This window comes from Psammomys obesus, unplaced genomic scaffold (genome assembly GCF_907164565.1).
Source record: "Psammomys obesus unplaced genomic scaffold, mPsaObe1.curated_primary_1811, whole genome shotgun sequence".
Classification (NCBI taxonomy): domain Eukaryota; kingdom Metazoa; phylum Chordata; class Mammalia; order Rodentia; family Muridae; genus Psammomys; species Psammomys obesus.
This window is the reverse complement of record NW_026585691.1, coordinates 1,057,369-1,077,402: the sequence shown is the minus strand read 5'-3', so window position 1 is coordinate 1,077,402 and position 20,034 is coordinate 1,057,369. Positions and strand designations below refer to the sequence as shown.

Genomic DNA, 20,034 nt, shown 5'->3' with positions numbered 1-20,034 from the left:
GGAGCTGGCACCTGGCCTGCAAGCTGAAGGACAGACAGCTTCTAAATGGAGCTTACAGGGCTTTCGTCTGCTCCCTCACTGTTTCCTCTCTCTTTTTCCTTTGCAAAACAGCCCTATAGCTCATAACTTTTTCTTCTAGTACAGCTACTTAAATGGATATATAGCATGTAACTGAGTAGATGGTTCCACTTCCTTTCAAAAAGAGGAAGCAGAACAGAAAGAGAATTCTCCACTTTTCCCAGAGAGGCTTGGCCTATGAGGCTTCTTTTCTCTGGCATTCAGTTTTCTAGAAAAGGGAAGAATCTAAAGCTAGGCTTCACTGGCTTCCATTTAGAGACAGTTTTCCTCCATGGAGCAGAATGTTTGAACTAAAACAAGTGTGAGACGAGAGAATGAGGGTTGTTCAGAGAACATAAGGGCTCCCCATGCGGAGCTGCTTGCTCAGGATTTCCACATAAAGCTTTGACACCACCGGGGTATTCATTGACAGTAACAATGAGAGTAGACATGCACAGTGTACAGGGTATGAATGGGGGCAACAAGACCCATTGCTTTGATGATCCTCTTCCTTGCTTCCACATGTCACGGCAGAGGTTTACTGCATGAGCAGTTTTCTCTAGCCCTTTCTAGGAAGACTCTGCACCTTGTGCTGGCAAATCATCCTGAAATAAGGGAGGGTCAAAGCACTCTACTTCTCAGTGTGTTTTTGTTTTGAATATCAATCACTAACTGAGGCTGATTAATGACACTTAACCCATAGGAGTTTCTGGATGGTTACAAAATAATTCAGATTATTTGGATCTGCCTATCATGTTTGTCTTTTCTTCTGGATTTTCAGTGTGCATTTAACCAGAACCAACCAGATGTTTCAAGGAGTTGGGAGAAAGTAAAGGATAGAGGACAATCACTTTTTAATGTTAGGAAAATTGGGAAAAATGAGTATGCAGATGATTTCTAGGATTACAACTACAACCAGCCTCACCCTTAGAGCTGATTCTTAAAAATTACTCAGTGTTCACTTTTAAATTAATAGTTTGCCTAAGACCCCCAAACAAGCTGAGCTTTGCTTGTCCCTGCTCTGCATCGGAACATGAATACTAACCATCAATGTGCTTAAATGCAGTGCCCTGCCCTGCATCTGGTAGAAATAACATCTGAACTGTGGCTTCTACTTGAAAGGGCAGAGTCACACCTTTTCAATAAAGGGGATAGCCTTCCTACTGATTAGAGAGCTTCCTACTGTTTTCACATCTGACAGGAGGTCTGTTGTCTCTGGGTCTGGTCATTGATGAAGGGCTAGGGACCACCCATACAGCTTGACTGACGATACTGTGGTCTGCATGGGGACCTAAAATTTGTCCCCTCACTTAAGACCCCGCCTTTACAGTTTCAGCCAAGAGTTTAGGCTTTCCTGTCAACACTGTCAGAGGCTATTCGCCAACAGGGTGCATACAGATTAAAGAGACAGATGTGCCAGAGAACGACCTTACCAACTCCCTTGTTCCTCCTAGACTCAAGTGCAGTTAGATTTGTAGAATAAAACTGTTCTCATCTAAAGGAACTAAGAAGGACTGGAGAGGTGGCTCAGCCATTAAAGGGTAGGCTCACACCAAAAATATAAAGGAGCTAAGAATAAGATATTCAGCTCTCATTTGACAGAAGGAGAAACTGAGACTCAACTCTGCAGGTCAGTAGTGGGGCTGAAGCCTGGGTTCCTGATGACCTGCACAAGGTGCCTTTTGGAGACAATATGGACAGTTAGCATCAATTTCAAGGAGGAGGAATCACTTTGAAATACGAAAGGTGAAATGGCTGGAAAAATAGAACAATCTCAAAATGGTTTTCTGGCTCTGGGTAAACAGTAACCACATTTTTTTTTTTTTTTTTTTTTTTTTTTGCCTGTTGGAGGCCTGGTTTTTAATCACTCCACAAGCAGTTTTCATTTCTGTAGTAAAATTGCTTGTGGTTCTATTTAATTTGTTTCTGCAGGAGACATCTCTGGTGAAAATCTCCGCGGAGATGGGGGGCATTTTAACACAGCACGTACAGCCAGTCAATGAGAAACGGTTCCCGACATGGAGAAAATTCCTCCAAACATTTCTCACTCAAGGTAAATAAGACTGTAAAGTTTCTGTTGAGGATCAGTATGCACAAGCTTAGGTTCTAGTTCTGGGTCAAGCCAACACAAATACTCTGCATCAGCTGATGTTGGTGTAGAAAATGCTTCTGCCCCGTCTTTGTTCTTTTTCAAACCCTGCCTAAATATTTATCTTGTACCCAGCCTCTTAAGTAAATAGGAACTGAGCATGTCAAACATGCCATGCAGAACTCAGCATTCTGGGCACTTCCCATACCAGACTTGACTTGAGTAGAAACCCTCCATCTGAGCTACATCAGTGACCTTGAACAGTCCTCCGAGATCCAGTTGCCTCCATTACCTACTGCATATGGTTGCTGGGGAAACTGAGGGATAGAAACAGGAAAGTTTCTATCATGGACTGATAGCAAAAGGTCTTTACTAAAGCTAATTTTCTCTCCCATTTTCTAGGAGAGCAGAAATAGTGTAGGTCAGAAAGGTAGCAGTTCCAAACCAGAATCCTCTACAGTCTAGGAATAAAACCAGCCTCCAGTCCTTTCACAGTCCCCCTCCTTCCTTATCTTCATTTTCAATAACTTTGGGAGGTCGGCCATTAATGAGGAGATGAATAGAACAAGTAAAGAGTATCTGTAGTTCTGGAGACCTCTGTGTGTCACATAAGGACATATCTAGGCTAAGGCTCTCCCTCCCTAGGAGGCTGCAACGTGAGGCACACATAGTCTGCTTAATACATCTATGTGCTGCTGTTGAGTGATGGTGATACTAGTACACTGGCCTTCATCTACAATGCTAAACTGATAATGCTATCATGTTACAACAACACAACACTAATATCACAGCAATGAGACACACTGCACACACAGTAGCAGTTGTATGCCAACACCATCCTAAGTAGATACACATTATCTTACTTCCTCCTCCTATCACTACTATGAGTACTGCTATAACCCTTATTCAGAGCACAGGGCGTCTAAGGAACAAAAGATTACATTACTCCAAACAATCTACCAACACATAGAAGGGCCCATAAAAAGTCTATCCTGGTTCCTGTAGGAGTCTTGGCCAGAGCCAGTGAGTATATTCATCAGGAACATGATTCAGCCCTTTATATGAAAGGGGTTTGTCAGAAAGGTCAGGCTCCTTGGTTGGTGGATACTTTGGCTGGGCAGAGTGTGGCAGATGCCCTGTTAATGAAATATTTAAATAAGAGGTTGGATGCCAGCCATCTAACAAGAATGCTCAGGGAGGTTTGATGTGTGTGTGTGTGTGTGTCTCTCTGTGTGTGTGTGTCTGTGTGTGTATATAGGTATGTTAGGGCACCTTCAGTGTCCTCTCTGTAAGTATGCATATCAAAAAATGTCCACCTATACCCATGGACAGAAAAGAGAAAGTAAGAAGTCAGTTTCATTTGGAATTGGAAGAAAACAGTGTTTTCCACAAGCAAGCAAGTAAACAAGTTTAGAAGAAGGGATTTGAGCTAAGAGGGAAAATTATGAAGAACTCCAGGTCCATCTTAGACAGAGTATTAGGAAGCTTACATATGTCCAAGGTTGGCCTGAAAATCCTTCCTCTAGGCCACAGCCAAGGCCTTCCCTATACCACCTCCTTCCTGTTCATCTCTGTCCTTCTTCCTCCGTTACGTTATAAGCACTGTGCTGGGATAAGAAGCAGCTCAGGCTTTATTAACTTAATTCACAGAGGAAAAAAACTGAGGCTCAAATATAAAAGGTGTGGGGAAAGGGGATACAAAGTGAATAAACTGTAATTAATAATTAAAAAAAAAGGTGTGGGGGAAAAATCACATTCCAGATAAGTAGTGAATGGCAACACAGGCCCTATGGTTTTAGTATGTTTTAAATCTGGTTCTTATAAGTAATACATTTTTGAAGGTTCTTGTGGCCCCGGGCCTAGTGCACACAGCAGGCCTGGTGTGTTTTCTGGCTGAGCAGGACATCCCCTCACGTTCCAGCTCTAAGGTTACCATTCTCCAGCAGCTTCCACCATTGTCTATTTCATCCCATTTCTATTGTCTTGAGTGTGCTTAAGGACACAAAAAGTGCTACAGTTTTGATTTCTATACACTTACAGATTTAAGTCAAAGAATACGTTTTTGGAAAAAAATAAATTGCTTTAAAAAGAAAAGACAAACAGTGAAAGGTCATGATCTCTGAAGACAGCACTAAGCACTTTGAAAAATTGCTGACCTTTTGCTGCTGTGATAAACACGATGCCAAAAATGACTTATGAAAGAAAGAGTTGGTTTTGATTCTGGTTCCAGAGGGAGAGTCCATAATACTGAGGGGGGAATGGCAGCAGGCAATCAGAGCAGGAAACCGAGAGATCACATTTTCAACCTCAAGTAGGAAGCAGAGAGGGCAAAGTCAAAGCAGGGCAAGCCCAGAAAGCCTCAAAGCCAGCCCAGTGATGCCCTCTATAACAAGGCGCCATAAGCCACCAAACAGCAGCACCAACAGAGGACCAAGTATTTAACTATGTGAGCCCATAGGGGACATTTCTCATTCAAACCTCCACAGTACCTAAAGTGATCTTCCAAATCGTAAAGGATATCAATGAATTATTATGTGACAGACAAAGCCACCAAGTTAACTGAACCATAGAGACTCACTAAGTTGCTTGGTTTTGTTTGTTTGCGTTCATCTTATTAAATCCCCAACAACTGGCACTCAGTTGTTATACACTATAGCAGACCTCATTTGAAGAACATCTCAAACAAAACCAAAAGATAGAGTATCCATCCTTCAAAAAATCATTTTCCTTCTGAAATTTAACATTCATTATGACTACCTTTTACCAAACTCATAGACATTGAATAAAAATGTCTCTTATATGACTGCCTTAGAAATCTGCTAAAATTTTCAGAATTTAACTATATATGCTACTGCTTCAAGTGTGGTTTGTGGAGATGGACAGAAATCACTGCCTAACTATTACTTAGGAAAAGTCCTGCTGCTTGTTCACTTTCTCTTTGTGTGTGCATGTGTGTTGGAGTACATGCACATGTATATGGAGACAGAGGCTGATGTTGCATCAGCCAGATTGCTTTCTTGGGGGAGGGGGTGAGACAAGTCTCTCACAAAACTCAGGACTTGCTGATTCAGCTACACTCACTAGCCAATAAACCTCGGATCTTTCTGTTTCTGCCTCCCAGCACTGGGTTGCAAGCACGTGCCACCACACCCAGTTTTTACACGGGTACTGAGGGTTAAACTCAAATCCTCAGGCTTTTGTGGCAAGCATTTTACTAACTGGACCATCTGCCCCGTCTCTGCATTTGACTTTTCTGGAATCCTATGGCCAGCATGATGGCCAGTGTTTTCTATGCCCATTAAAAGCTCACACCTATCAAACCTTAGAAAAGCAGTAACACTAGACAGAAAGAGCATTCGAGTCACTAGGATAGAAACAGTGGACATTGGGGAGTCGATTCCCTCCCAGAGATTTGACCATAATCCTTGGATTCTTTGTTAATGTACTGAGTACTTCTAAGTATGGCATTTATAAGTGTTTCTAATTATGAACATAACCAAGGCTACTGTTGATTGAGCCATCCCAGGTTCCAAGTACCAGGCTAAATACCAGAGACTTAATTTCTCAAACTTCACAAAAGCTCATCAAGGTAGATATTATGCCCCCCCTTTTATAAATAAGGAAAAACAAGCCCAAGGTTGAAGCTACTCCCCAAAGTTTCCCAAGATATGACAGGTGTAAGATCTGAATCCAAGTCCCCCTCCGGAGACATAGACCATTTCTTGCTCTTGTAAGTGGGTCATTACCTTGACTCTGTCTTTCATCTACACCAGGTGGCGTGATTGAAGCATACCCACCTGCAGACAGTGTCACCAACCTCACCATAGACATGTTGATAGAGCCTGATGGAGAAGTCAGAGTGCTGTCCGTGGGGGACCAGTTCCATGCTAACGGCCCCTTTATTTCTTCTGGAACCACCATGCCTCAGACCTCAGTGGATCCCAAAGTTCTCAGTTCTTTGTGCCTCCAAATTGGAAACGCCTGCAAACAGAAAGATGTGGTTGGCTTCTTTTCTGTTGATCTGGTGACTTTTATTGATCCAAGCACCTTAGAGCAGCAGGTAAGTTGAACACTAAAATCTCCCTCACACCCATGCAGCAGACAGGATCAGAGAGCATCCAACACTCACTATGTTCTAATGAGCTGACTGTAAATCTGCACCCTTGCCATGCATGCTAACCTAAAGGAGAACATGCTTTCTGTCTATAAATACAGGGCCAATGTTACATCACTCATGCAAGGTAGATGTTTAAATGGCTGAAACTCATCCATCTCAGCTCTGTTAATTGGGCCTTTCTGTCCATTGGTGCTATGCCTCTGTCATACTGGGAAACTATTTCATACTGTGCAGGGACTGAGCATATCTACACTGTGTTGTTAAATAGAAATGAGATAAGAATGAGAAAAGAGTTAAGAAATGAGTAATCTGTTCTTTTTCCTGCCAACAGTTCACTAACAACTCAGATTGTCAACATTTTATTTAAATCATATATTGGGAAATATTTAAATATATTTAAATCAAATATTGGGAAGTATTTCAGAAACAAAAAGGTCTAAGTAATCATACAGTGAATATCATATGCCTTATCTCCACCTAAAGGTAAAATGACATCAACAGCACCTCCAGTCCTGGGTACCCCTTGCTGAGCATGTAGCTCTTCCTCCTCCTTGTGGATAGGTGGGAATGTCCAGCTGAAATGTAGGGGTTGATAATTTATACATCTTTACACTTTTAGCGGACATGGAGACACCGGAAGCAATATATAGTTCCATTCCGTGTTTTTAACTGTCTTAGAGATTTTACATATATTATATGAAAATCAAATGTTTATTATATAACATTGTAGCATGCATATGTAGTGCACGTATTATATAATATATTCTATGTATACTTTATTTATTCAAAATTACATGTGTGATAGTCTTCAAGTGGACATGTGGCATTGGTATGTAATGTTTTCTATAAAGAATTTCAGACGTTTTTTTGACTATGCTTTCGTCTCCCCTAGAATGATAATATTTAAATTTACTATTTCATGGGACTCACTCTTTAAATGTTTTTTTCCTCTGCTTTTCATGTTGGGTGTCTAGACCTCTGGCTGAAGTTCTGTGTGTAAATAAACTGTAGGTGTTTTATATTCCCTGTTCAGTTTTATGTTTGCTACTAGAGTTGGATGATGGTCTCAAAGCAAGAATTTATGTTTTACGTAGTTTGGGGTTTGCTCAATAACCATTTTCCATTTGCCCCCATTGGGTTTACATTCTGTTCCCAGACCCACAAGACTGAGAGAAAAGGACAGACTGAAAGGCATTCAGGAACCTCCCCAGGGAAGGAGGACAGAAACCATACCCCCTGTGAAAGACTGGAGCATCAGGGAGGGGTGGGGTGGGGAGAGGGGAGGAATGTGTCTTTGCAAGCATATGTCCTAAGGAAGGATGGAGCCTGTGGGTTCTGGGGTGCGAGAGAAGATGAAACTGTGGGACAGCTCACCTCTTGTTCTTTGAGCTTGAGATGGGAAGACTTGTACTAGGAGAGGGACCTCCTCCAGACACAATGCTTACCACCTCTATGGGCTCCTGAGAATGATATCCCACACCATCTGTAAATCTGAGCAGCCTTCTCTATTTCAGATCCTTCTTTGGTCCCCTGACATGACTCCCTCAGTCTCTCTTTTTCATTAGACCTCTCTCTGGCAGAAAAATGCTACCCTCAGTCTGAAATGCTGGCTTCAAACTTCATCCTCCTTTCTTGGCATCCTAGATACTGAAGCACCACCCTCTGCCCTTGCCTTTTCTTCTGACTGCGTTAACCTCTTTTCCTACCTGTAATATTTCATCATAGGCCATAGTTGCTTAGAGAAGCCTTTCCTGACTTCCCTGCCAACAGCAAATTTCCTGTTTTGGGTTATCATATCATTATCTACCAAACTTTTCCTATCATTTGTCACAGTGGCAATTTAAACTTGTTTCTGTGATCATCTGATTATGTGCCTTCACCTGTAGGCACAAGCTCCCAGTGTCTCCTTGTATTCCCCGTTGTTTGCTAGCCAGTATCTGCATGTGTCAACATGGTTGTGCAGGGAATATGTGTTGGATGAATGAGCACATAGTTTTCTAGCAGTGCAGGAAGGTGTTGCCAGGTGTTTAGAGGCGCTCATAGTCAGATGAGGGAAATGGATCCATATAAACACAAGACTCTCCAGTTCTCATATTATGGATTCTTTTTTCCTTATTAATATTGGAATATATGGTCACGGGTGCCTGCAGTAAGTTCTCACTGACCACCATCTCTACATTAGCAAAGGGAGTATGTTCTCTATGTACAGTTTACAAACGCAGGCATATTTTCTAATCATGTTGAAAGTGATATCGCCTCAGGCACCCCAGTATTCTGATTGGTATTCCTGTGATGCCAGCAAGGAGATGGACATATTCTCAGCCTCTCGACTTTTGCATGTTTAGCAATAATGAACGTTATCTCATTTTAATCAGTGTTTATTACTGATATTTGTTAGCCCTTCTACCTATCTCCACTTAATTGTCTGGTCACAAAAATAATTGTCTGGTCATAATTTTTGTCCCTTTTAAACTGAATTATAAAAATGTTGATTCATAGAAGCTCATTATATATACAGGACTCATTCTTCAATCTACATGTTGCAAATACTGTCTCCTAGATTATCGTTTGTGTCCTCTCTCACATGTATGGACATATATCTGTAACTATTTCTAAGTCTATCAGAAGACATTTTTTAAACAATGAATTCCTTCAGATATTTTCAACAATATTCTAATGTCTCAAAATTCTTTCTAGACTTCATTTTCTCCATGCTTAAAAATAAAGATAAATACTTTCCCCGGCAGTAAGGAACCTTAGTTTCTTTAGCCTCAATATGTTTTAACTGCTCAATTTAGCCATTTAGTTTAATGAATCCAATCACCCAACAACCACTTGTGCTATTATTTCCTTCACTTATCACAAGTGTGCTTTCCACCATATCTCATGGATACCAAAGTCTGTGCTATTTCTGTGAGATCTGTCATCACACTTTAATTAAAATGGTCAAATTGAACTATTTTCTGTTACATTACTCTGGATTTGTCATCTTTTTCTCAGTTGTGAAATGAACAGGTTAGCCTTCTTAACTTCCAAGGAAATTTTCAGTTCAGAAAATCATTACAATAATATTTTCATAGAACTTGTTTTCTATATGCTAGCAAATTAAAATTTTAATAAAATATACTTTTGAAAAATTATGAAAAAAATAATAAAAAAGATTTATGTAGACAGGCTAATCACAAAATTACAATATTTCAAATATATTAAAGTTTAATAATAGGAAAGTTTTAAAGAAAGTGTCATGTAAGTGGAGACGAATACTGCAATGATATTAAAACTCATGTTTTTGAAGAATATTTAAGAATCAAGTGCTAAGCAGAGCCTTCAGCAGCTCAGCTGGTAGAGTGGAGGACCGTAAAAGTAAGTGCTAATATAGTAGGAGAAAGCAAATCATAAACAATAGATATTATGATTTCATTTTAAAAAATATATACAGAGCAAAAGTATGCTAAAGATACACACTAAAGCATTACATCATTCTTTCTGTATGAGGAAACTGAGGCTCTGGCGGGAAGAGTAATGGCCCCTTAAAATACCTCACATGGCAGAAGGACTTTGCAGATGTGACGAAGTTATGAATTCAACAATGAGATCTGAGATTACCTTGGATTATCTAGGCACCAATTACTCATGGGTTTCTTTTAAGAAGGCAGGAAGGCTGGAGGGAGGGGTGCGAGGGAGGGAGGGGGGAAGAGAGCGGGGAGAGGGGAGGACACTACACTAGTGACTTTGAACCATTCATTTGTGCCACCTCACACCAGCAAACTTGTGGCAGTTCATTACACCAAAACTAAGAAAGTACCAAAGAAAATGGCTGCTATTTTATTTTTATGCTTTCTGTATTTCCCTTTTTAGTTTAATTAATTTGTGTTTATATTTATTCATTTGTTTTGGTACTATGGGTTGAACCTACGGCTTTGTATATGCTAACTTACAGCCTAGTCCCTGCATTTGCATTTTCAAGAGTAAACAAAGACTTGTTAAATTTCTAATCAGAGAAATATATGAATAATGATAACCATAGACTTGTGTAGAGTGTTCTAGTCTGCAAAACACATTCATGTACGTGATTTCACTTACCTACGTATACCTTAGAATAGAAATGAAAAGCAGAAAACTGTGGTGCCTTCGTGCATTCGGATTTTTGCTGGGTAGCCCCAGCTTGGACCTGTAATTTACCATGCTGTCATGATAGTAGCAAATTGGACTAGAGCCAAGGAAAAACAGATAATTTAGAGAGGTACACTAAGGACAAGCCGCAGTTATAAATTAACTCCAGATAAGAAGGTGAAAATTGCCAAGTGGTGGTGGCACTCACCTTTAATCCTAGCACTCTGGAGACAGAGGCAGGAGGATCTTGTAAGTTCAAGGCCAGCCTGGTCCACAAAGCAAGTTCCAGGGTACAAAGAGAAACCCTGTCTCAAAACACAACAACACCAAAAGGTGACAATTCTGTCAACCTCAGGAGATGAGAATGAGGGTCTAAAGTAGCAGGTTGGGAGAATGTTTTTGGAAATGTAGGATTTAAATAATAGACACCAGGCAGGGCTAAATACTGAATTTCTAAATAGATAGATAGATAGATAGATAGATAGATAGATAGATAGATAGATAAATAAATAGATGAAACTCAGAGGGTCAGGCGGAACACAGCATCATATAGGAATAAAAGGAAGAGGACCAGTCCCTGGAAAATGAGCTGGTGGAGCATGGTGCAGACAGTTTCTAGCAGGGTGATACGTCTGAGATTTCAAGATACTAAAAATGAGGAAATTCCAGGCCTTCAGAGATTACATGCAAAATACATGGTATTCCAGGAGACAGTTTCATGGTGGCCCTGTTGAGGACCTGGCCTTCTTACCTGAGAATGAGGGGAGAGGTTCTCCGCAGAGCTATGGAGTGGACGGTTCTAGGAGGAACATCAAGTGCCTCCAGAAGCTTTAGGTTGAGGACAAATTGACATATTCTTTGAAGAAACACATTCTGGGAGGCTACTTTGGATATCCCCTATTGATGGAACAAAGATAAACAAGCCATGTGTTCGATCAGCTAACTTATAGCTATTATCCAGTTTTACTTGCCATAGGTTCACAGTGGCCTGTACTCTTTCTGGTTCATAAGCATGCATATTGCCTCTGTGACTTTTTACATCATCTAGAAAATACATTAAGGTTCCTTGCATGTTCTACTCTTCCATGAGAATTATCACAATGGCAGTCCCTTAGTTTAACTATCTAATTATTATTTGTTAGTGGCTTTTGGAACTTGTAGGAAATCCCGATCTTCGGAGTTTACTCACTTAGGGGACACACTAATGAAACAAGTGTCTATTGAGCATCAGTTCCGCACACGCCATTACAGCAGGTGCTAGAAACGCTGCAGAGATAATAGAAATGGGGAAGTGCTCACCCTCAGGGAGAACACAATCTAGACGGGGAGACAAGCTGGGAAAACGAGTCACCAGAAAGGCTCACCGGACAACTTCAAAGAGCAGTACAAGAGACATCAAAAAGGTAAGGTCAGCTTAACTGCCGCAACACGTGCTGTGTGCATTTAGATAAGAGCAAGGTCCTTCTGTCTGGAGCAACCGAGAGAGGCTTTTACAGAGGAGGTGGGACAGGAGCTGTAAGAAAGAATGTGTTCTAAGTATGAAGAGGTTGTAAAGGGTGGTGGGAAACACACACACAACACATATGGAGGAAGATGATAATCTGTGTCTTACAAGTATCATGCTTTACTTCAAATAAATATGAATTTATGTAACATTTAAACAAACTGTCAAAGATGCAATCTGTTCAAATGCTAGATTTAAAAATTCTTTGCTTGTAGAAGATAACTGTGACCTGTATGTGTATGGATTCATGTGTGTGTGCATGGGGGGGGGGGGGGTGGTCATTCGTGTGTGTGCCGAATGTATAGGCCAGAGGTTGACATCAGTTGTCTTTTACAATCATTCTCCACCATCCTTCTGTTTTGAAATAGGGTCTCATGTAGTACTCACTGGCCTGGAGCTGACCACCAGGCCACACCAGCCACACCACGGCTCCTCTCAAGGGCTGATCTAAAGGCATGTACCACTGGGACTTTTTCACTGTGAATTTTTTTTTTTTTTTTTTTTTTTTTTTGAGACAGAGTCTGTCACTGAAACTGGAACTTGACTGCCTAGCCAATAAGTTTCAGAGATCCTCTTGTCTTGCTTCCCCAGGGCTGGGATGATGGGCATGGCTATCACGGTTTTTTATATGGATGCTGGGGATTGAACTCTGTCCTCATACTTGTACAGCAAGTGCTTTCCCCACTGAGCCATCTCTTAAGCCATAATCGAGAACTTTGTAAAAAACAAAACAAAACAAAAACAAACAAACAAACAAACAAAAAACAGCTCACAAGTGCTGAGAGATACATTTAAAAAGAAATAAAATCTTTTTGTGCTGGGGATTGAACCCAAAGCCTCTCATTCTAGGCAGCAACTCTACCAATACACCATACCTCTACCCAAATCTAATCTTTTGATTGATTGATTGATTGATTTTATTCTTCTCTCATATATTATATCCCAACCACAGTTTCCCTTCCCTCCACTCTCTCAGTGCCCCAACAACACCTCTTCTCTCCCCCAGATCCACTCCTCTTCCATTTCCCTTCAGAAAAGAGCAGGTCTCCCAGCGGTATCAACCAAACATGGCGTAACGAGGTACAATAAGACTGGGCACATACCCTCATATCAAGGCTGGGTGAAGCCACCAGGTCGAGGAGAAAAGATCCTAAGAGCAGGCAAAAGTGTCAGAGACAGCCTCTGCCCCTGTCAGGAGTCCACAAGAACAGCTACACAACCATTAGATATGTGCAGAGGGCTAAGATCAGACCAGAAAGGCTCCCTAAGTGTTGCGTTAGTCTCTATGAGGCCCTGAGAGACCTGGTTAGTTGATTCTGTGGGCCACGAGAGACCTGGTTAGTTGATTCTGTGGTGTCCTTGACCCCTCTGGCATAATTTTCATCAGAGAAGCTTCATCCAGCAACTGATAGGAGCAGATGCAGAGACCCATAGCCAAACATTAGGCAGAGCTCAGGGAATCCTGCAGAAGAGGGGGAAGAGAATTATAGGACCCAAATCCAATCTTTAAGAGTTGAGATGAAAAATGGCTACAAGTGCTTAGTAATGGCCATTCACCAATAGGATAGTCACAAAAGACTTGTCACAGGTAAAAGTTATGAAGAAAAGCAAAAATGGAGCTCCTGGTGTATATCAGATCATATGCCCCATGCCATTGGTCAGACATTTTGCTTCTGATATATGAGAAAAGGAAAGGGAGGAAATATTTACTGTAGATTCCCATTTCAGCAACTTTAGTCTGTAGCTAGCCAGCTCAATTGCTGCAGGCCTGAAGCAAAGCTGAGCATGGTACACAAAGGGAAGAGGACAAGCTCTGTCCTTCAAGCCTTACCCCCAAGTGACAAATCCCAACTAGGCCCCACCCTTCACAGTTCTAACACCTCCCAATAGTACAGTCAAAATTTTTATCCACTGATGGTTTAACCATTTATGTTACAATTATGTCCTCAGAAACCCATCTCATAATAATAAGAATAATAATGATAATAATAATAATTATTAATTACAATTTATTCACTTTGTATCCCAGCTGTATCCCCCTCCCTCATCTCCTCCCAGTCCCACCCTCTCTCTTTCTTCCCTCCCTATGTCCCTCTTCTAGTCCATTGATAGGGGAGGTCCTCCTACCCTACTATCTGCCCTAGCATATCAGGTCTCATCAGGACTGTCTGAATCCTCTTTTTCTGTGGCCTAGTGAGGTTACCTCTCCAGGGGGAGGTGATCAAAGAGCAGGCAACTGAGTTCATGTTCTGTGACTGCCCCTGCTCCCCTTACTAGGGAACCCCACCTAGACTGAGCTGCCCATGGGCTACATCTAAGTATGGGGTCTAGGTCCTCTCTATGCATGGTCCTTGGTTGATTCATCAGTCTCTGCAGGACCCCCCTGGGCCCAGTTTTTTGGCTCTGTTGGTCTCCTTATGGAGATCTTTGTTCCCTCCAGGTCTTTCTATCTCCCCCTTCTTCCATAAGATTCCCTGCACTCTGCCCAAAGTTTAGCTATGAGTCTTAGCATCTGCTCAATATCCTTAGTCATCCAGGAAATGCAAATCAAAACGACCATGAGATTCCACCTCACACCCATCAGAATGGCTAAAATAAAAAACTCAAGGGGCGACAAATACTGGAGAGGTTGTGGAAAAGGGGGAACCCTCCATTGCTGGTGGGAATGTAAACTTGTACAATTTATACAACACGTTGGAAATCAATCTGGTGCTTTCTCAGACAATTAGGAAAAATGCTACCTCAAGATCCACTCCTGGGCATACACCTGAAAGATGCTCTATCATACAACAAGAACATTTGCTCAACTCTGTTCATAGCAGCTTTATTCATAATAGCCAGAATCTGGAAACAACCTAGATGTCCCTCAACCAAAAAATGGATACAGAAATTGTGGTATATTTACACAATGGAATACTAGCCAGCAGTTAAAAACAAGGAAATCATGAAATTTGCAGGCAAATGGATGGAACTAGAAAAGATCATCTCAAGTGAGGTAACCCAGAGCAGAAAGACATGGTATATACTCACTTATAAGTGGATATTAGCCATACAATATATAGGATAAACACAATAAAATCTATAGTCCTAAAGAAGCTAAACAACAAGGAGGACCCCAGGGAAGAGGCTTAATACTCATTCAGAGGGGCAAACAGGATGGACATCAGAAGTAGGAGAAAACAAGGAACAGGACAAAAGCCTTCCACAGAGGGCCTCTGAAAGACTCTGCCCAGCAGGGTGTCAGGGACCTTTCATGAGCATATAAAACTATATATTCTACGAAGTACTTCTAAAGGTTCTAAATACAGAGTCTCATCCTACAAGAGAAAAATCACCTAAGAATATTTCATCATAATGCTATGTCAGCCTCTCTTCACACTGGCTACTATGATACTTTAGACAACTCACTGAGCCTTGATCTATCATTAACAAGTGGATAATTCCTGTGCTTCACACAGGATGTTCTGAGAGACTGAGCAGATAGATACAAGGTGCTGTCGTTACTAAATCAAATGCGATAAGCACATGTAAAACTGTCACAGAGACCTCAGCAGGGTCTCAAACTGTGAGTGGAATCTGAATCGAATTAGCATTATTTTTAAAAACTCCCTGAGCATTATCATCTCAAAGTGATATATAAGTATCAAAAATGAATACATTTATTTCAGAGGATGCGAAACCCAAGGTCTACAGAAACATCATCATTCCTTCTTGCTCATTTCTGTAAGCCCAGAACCTAGTACCCTGTCTGGCAGATAACAGATGCTGAATAAATATTTATTAAATGAATGAATGAATACTTCTCTCCCAGTCCCCCTCTGGTAATATCATTTGCAAAAGCTCCTTATCTTTGCTTTCAAGATATATAAGGAATTCACCAAGGGAGCTGAATGAAATTTACTTTCCCTCTTTAGGGAAGGTATTTTATTTATATATAAGAGGGTTAATAGTGTATATCTAAATTAAAATTTAATAGACCTTTGGTATAAACAGAAGTGTCCATTAGTCAGTGTTTCTAAGTTCTATAACAGGCACACTCTTAATCACAACTTAGTACCTAGTGTAGGGGAGGTAGATCCCAGAGGATCCTGAAACAGTAAAGCAAAAGCCTTGTCCCCTTTGAAGGTTTGTGTCTCTGTGTCAGTGATAGAGGCCTGCAACACTCAAGTGATAATGATAATGGTGATGACAAGAACTTCAGAAATAAACACCAGCACATGGTGACAGGTTTTATAGTATGAAATTACATTAATATTGATTAGTGAACAAGTGGCCAACTTTACTATGCATATAGTCTTACCACATGTGGCTATTTTAAAATGTTTTATTAACCTCCTTACTTTATAAACCCTGATGTTTAGGAAGCTTGAATCTAAGCCTAAACCTCTGACCTTAGGTGGGCCTGTCGACCTATACATAGTGAACCTGTTTAGCTGCCTTTCTGTCACTGTTATCAAAACACCAGATAGAGAAACAGTGTAGGGGAGGAAAGACATATCTTATCCCAGTTTTAGAGGGCTCAGAAGTTTCTCAGCCCCATTCACTTGGGCAGAAGCTTTTGGTGGGTTCATATGGAAGAGGAGTTTCTTTACCTCCTGGTGGACAAGAAGAGAGATACACATAGGGACCTAGGGAAGACAGAACTCTCAACAACCTCCAGCAAGTTGCTTCTTCCAATTGTACTCACTACCTGAAGTTCCCAGAACCCCCAAAACATCACCACTTTTCAGAGCATGAACACTTCACATACCAAACCACAGTAGCCTTGTTTCTGTTAGCTGCTTCTCCCAATGCCTAGCACATCCTTGTTTCCATTTAGAACCAAGACTCTTCTCTCTTCCAGGGCAGAGAAAATCTGGGCATGCTCACTGCCTGTGCACTGTTCAGAAGGTCCACATTTCTGCCATACTCAAGAGGACAATGAGCATGGGGACAGGAAAGCCTTCCTGTCCCTGCTAAGAAAGACCAGAAGATTCCCTATGCAAAGGAGTACCCCTTGCCATGGCAGAATCAAAGCTCCTCCCATTTCAGCTGTCACCTCACTTTCTTTAGAATAAGTATTCCCTTGCAAGGTTGCCCTCCTTTCTCCATGGCATTATAAGGTATAGCTGATAGATAGATAACTGTAGGTGTTTAAGGTGGACACTGTAATATTTTAATGTATATGTACACTGTAAAGTGATTACCACAAGTTGGATAACACACTCATCATCTAATCTGGCTGCCTTCTTTGTGAGAGACTACTTCTTTATGCCAGACTTGAGGCACACAGTGTCATCAGCTACAGTCACCATTCCATAAAGTAGCAACAGCATTTTTATTTTTATTCAATTTGAAGCTTTTTACTAAGGAATCATCATCATCATCATCATTTGGTCTTTCTGTGTGTAGACAGGGTTTCTCTGTGTAGTCCTGGCTGTCCTGGAACTTACTCGGTAGACCAAGCTGGCCCCAAACTCAGAGATCTGACTGCCTCTGCCTTCCAAGTGCTGGGATTAAAGGTGTGGCTAGACACAGGTGAAAAGACAGACCAGCCTGAGAATGAGAAGGAGCCAAACATTAAAACATATTGCTAGAATTAGTTTGAGGTCAGGCAGAGCAATTCAGTCAGAAGTATGAGAAGCCAGTTTGAATCAATCAGCTTGTAGAGTCGTTTAGGCCAGAACAGCTGAGTTGAGCCAGCCAGTGAAAGTTCAGAAAGAGCTAGAAAGAAATGCTTGGAAATGGCCTTCATCTCATCCCCTCATCTGAGGAAATGAAGCCAACATTTCCAGGGAAGGGTAATAGCAAAATACATTGTTATAGGCATGTAATCTCGAGAAGTTACTCATTTTTAATTGGGAGTCTGTGCCCTTTAACCAGCATCCCCTTATTTCTCCTACCTCCTTGATCCCAGGGAGATATTTTTAGATCTTAAAGGAAGGTAAAACCATGTATCCTTGTCTTTCTGTGCCTAGCTTATTTCATTTGCCATAGTGTCCTTCAGGTTCACCGTGCTATCATAAATGATTTCCTTTTCAATAGCTTACTAACATTCCATTTTGTGTGTTTGCATCTCTATGTGTAAAAACCACAATTTCTTTGTTAACAATTGAAAAGTTGTCTCAAAAGCTTGGCTACTATGAATAATGCTGTTATGAACATAGAAGTGTGTATATCTTCATGATAATGGCTTTATTTTCTTTGGGTACATACCCATTCATGGAATTGCTGGGTCATATGACAGTTCCATTATATATTCTCTAAAAATAGATATATATTTAGAGAGAGATATCATAATCAGCTTTCTGAAAATAATTATTTGGAAGAAAACAAAATACAATGCAGTTTGGGAATCACAAAAGAAGCTGCCTAACTCCACCCCCTCAATCACAGAGTAGTATCCCAAACACAGATTGAAAAGATGAAGTATTTGGCAAAGGGGCTGCAGAATCACAAGTAGGTCAGCTCATCATGTTTTTCTTTGTTGGTCTGGTAGGAAGACAAGGTCAAAGGCTTGTTTTCATGAGGGAGGGCTTCGAATACCCTCAGGTGCACGTATTTATCATCACCAACATCAACCTTGATGAAGATGTTGAGGCCGGCCACTATCTGTTTCTTGAAGGATACAGCTTTAAACAAATCAAACTTCTGATTTTCTTTCTCTTCAAGCTGGGTCTTCACCTTGTGGGCGATCTCCTGCGACTCGGCCATGGCCAGCATCATGGCAGATGGCGTACCACACATCATCTTGGCTACAGTGGGCTGGATGGTACTGACAGAGGAACTCTACAGTTCTGTGTTGGTTTTTTTTTTAACTTATTTCTAAAGATCTGTTTATTTTTATTTTATTATTTTTTATTTATTTCTAATGATTTTTTATTTTTATTTGATGTTTGTGTTTTGCCTGCATGTGTATATGTATACCATGTGTGTGCCTGGTACCCACAGAGGCCAGAAGTTCCCTGGAACTGGAGTTACAGTTATAAGCCACAATGTGGTGCTGGCAACTGAACCCAGGTCCTCTAAAAGAGCAGCCAGCGTTCTTAACTACTGAGCCATCTCTCCACTCCCTCTGTTCTTTTTCCTTCTTAGGAGCCTCTGTACTATTTTCCATGCTGGATATAGTAATTATAGTAGTAATATAGCAATCTCTCTAGGAAGCCTTGGCTGGCCTGGAACCTGCTATGTAAACCATGCTTGTCTGGAAGTAACAGAAATTCACCTGCCTTTGTTTCCTGAGTTCTGGGATTAAAGGTGTTTGCTGCCATACCCAGCCCTACTATCTATTCTGTGTTGCTATTTAAAAAAAAAAAAAAAAAACCACCACCAACAAAACAAACAACAACAACAACAACAAAAAACCCTGAGGTTGAGTAACTTACAAAAATTTACTTAGTCAACAGTGCTAGAAGCTCGGGAGCTAAACTGGCACTTAGCCTGTGAAGGTCTCGTGGTGGATGGCATCTCAATGCCAAAAGCACCCCCAGATACACATGCATTCTCTTCCTACCTCCCACAACTATCTTTATTTCAACTTGCCTTTCTTTCTTCCTTCCTTCCTTCCTTTCTATTACCTGTTAATATACACCTTTCCTTCCCTCAAAATACGTCTCAAAATTCAATTCCATATGGAAATCTACATTAGTTAAAAATTCCCCTTCAAATGGTAAAACAGGAAGCAAAAGAGCCAGAGAGATGGCTCAGCAGGTAAAGATGCTTGCTGTACAAGTCTGGCAGCCTGTTTGGACCCAGGAACCCACAAAAAGATGGAAAGAGAGAACCAACTAACCATTTCTATAAAGCTGTCCTCTGACTTCCACATGCATGCTGTGGCTCACATGCCATATATAAAAAATACTTAGTGTTCATATATATGTATATATAGATCATGTGTGCGCATATATGTGTGCACGAACACACACATGTAATAATGATAACAACAGATTTTTTTAAAGAAGAGATTGAGAAGGAATGCCAGACTCCCGAATTACCTGCCCTCTACAGAACTCAACCTTTGTAGTATGTAAGACCAGTATTCATCTATTCATGAGGATGGTTCACCCATTGACTACTTATCTCCCACTAGAACATGACCCTTAAATTCCATCACACTAGGGACCAAGCATCCAGCACATGGACCTGTGTATGGAGACAAAGGAATGAATGGACCGC

The 20,034-nt window shown here is 41.0% G+C and overlaps 2 protein-coding genes across 2 annotated transcripts in view; one reads left to right on the top strand and one right to left on the bottom strand.

The window, feature by feature from the left end:
• Iqch (IQ motif containing H) overlaps positions 1-20,034 on the top strand; it is a 190,510-nt gene that overhangs the window by 128,431 nt on the left and 42,045 nt on the right. The window contains exons 14-15 of the mRNA XM_055596756.1: positions 1,990-2,110; positions 5,920-6,206. Of these exons, the coding sequence (XP_055452731.1) occupies positions 1,990-2,110; positions 5,920-6,206 (408 nt within the window). The remainder of the gene's footprint in view (positions 1-1,989; positions 2,111-5,919; positions 6,207-20,034) is intronic.
• On the bottom strand, positions 18,270-18,609 carry LOC129669720 (cystatin-B-like). The gene has a single exon (XM_055598054.1). It carries the CDS (start codon positions 18,607-18,609, stop codon positions 18,313-18,315), a length of 297 nt encoding a protein of 98 aa, XP_055454029.1. The 3' UTR covers positions 18,270-18,312.

Excerpts from the sequence above, each read along its gene's own strand:
- LOC129669720 (XM_055598054.1), bottom strand. The coding sequence starts at position 18,609 with ATGATGTGTGGTACGCCATCTGCCATGATGCTGGCCATGGCCGAGTCG.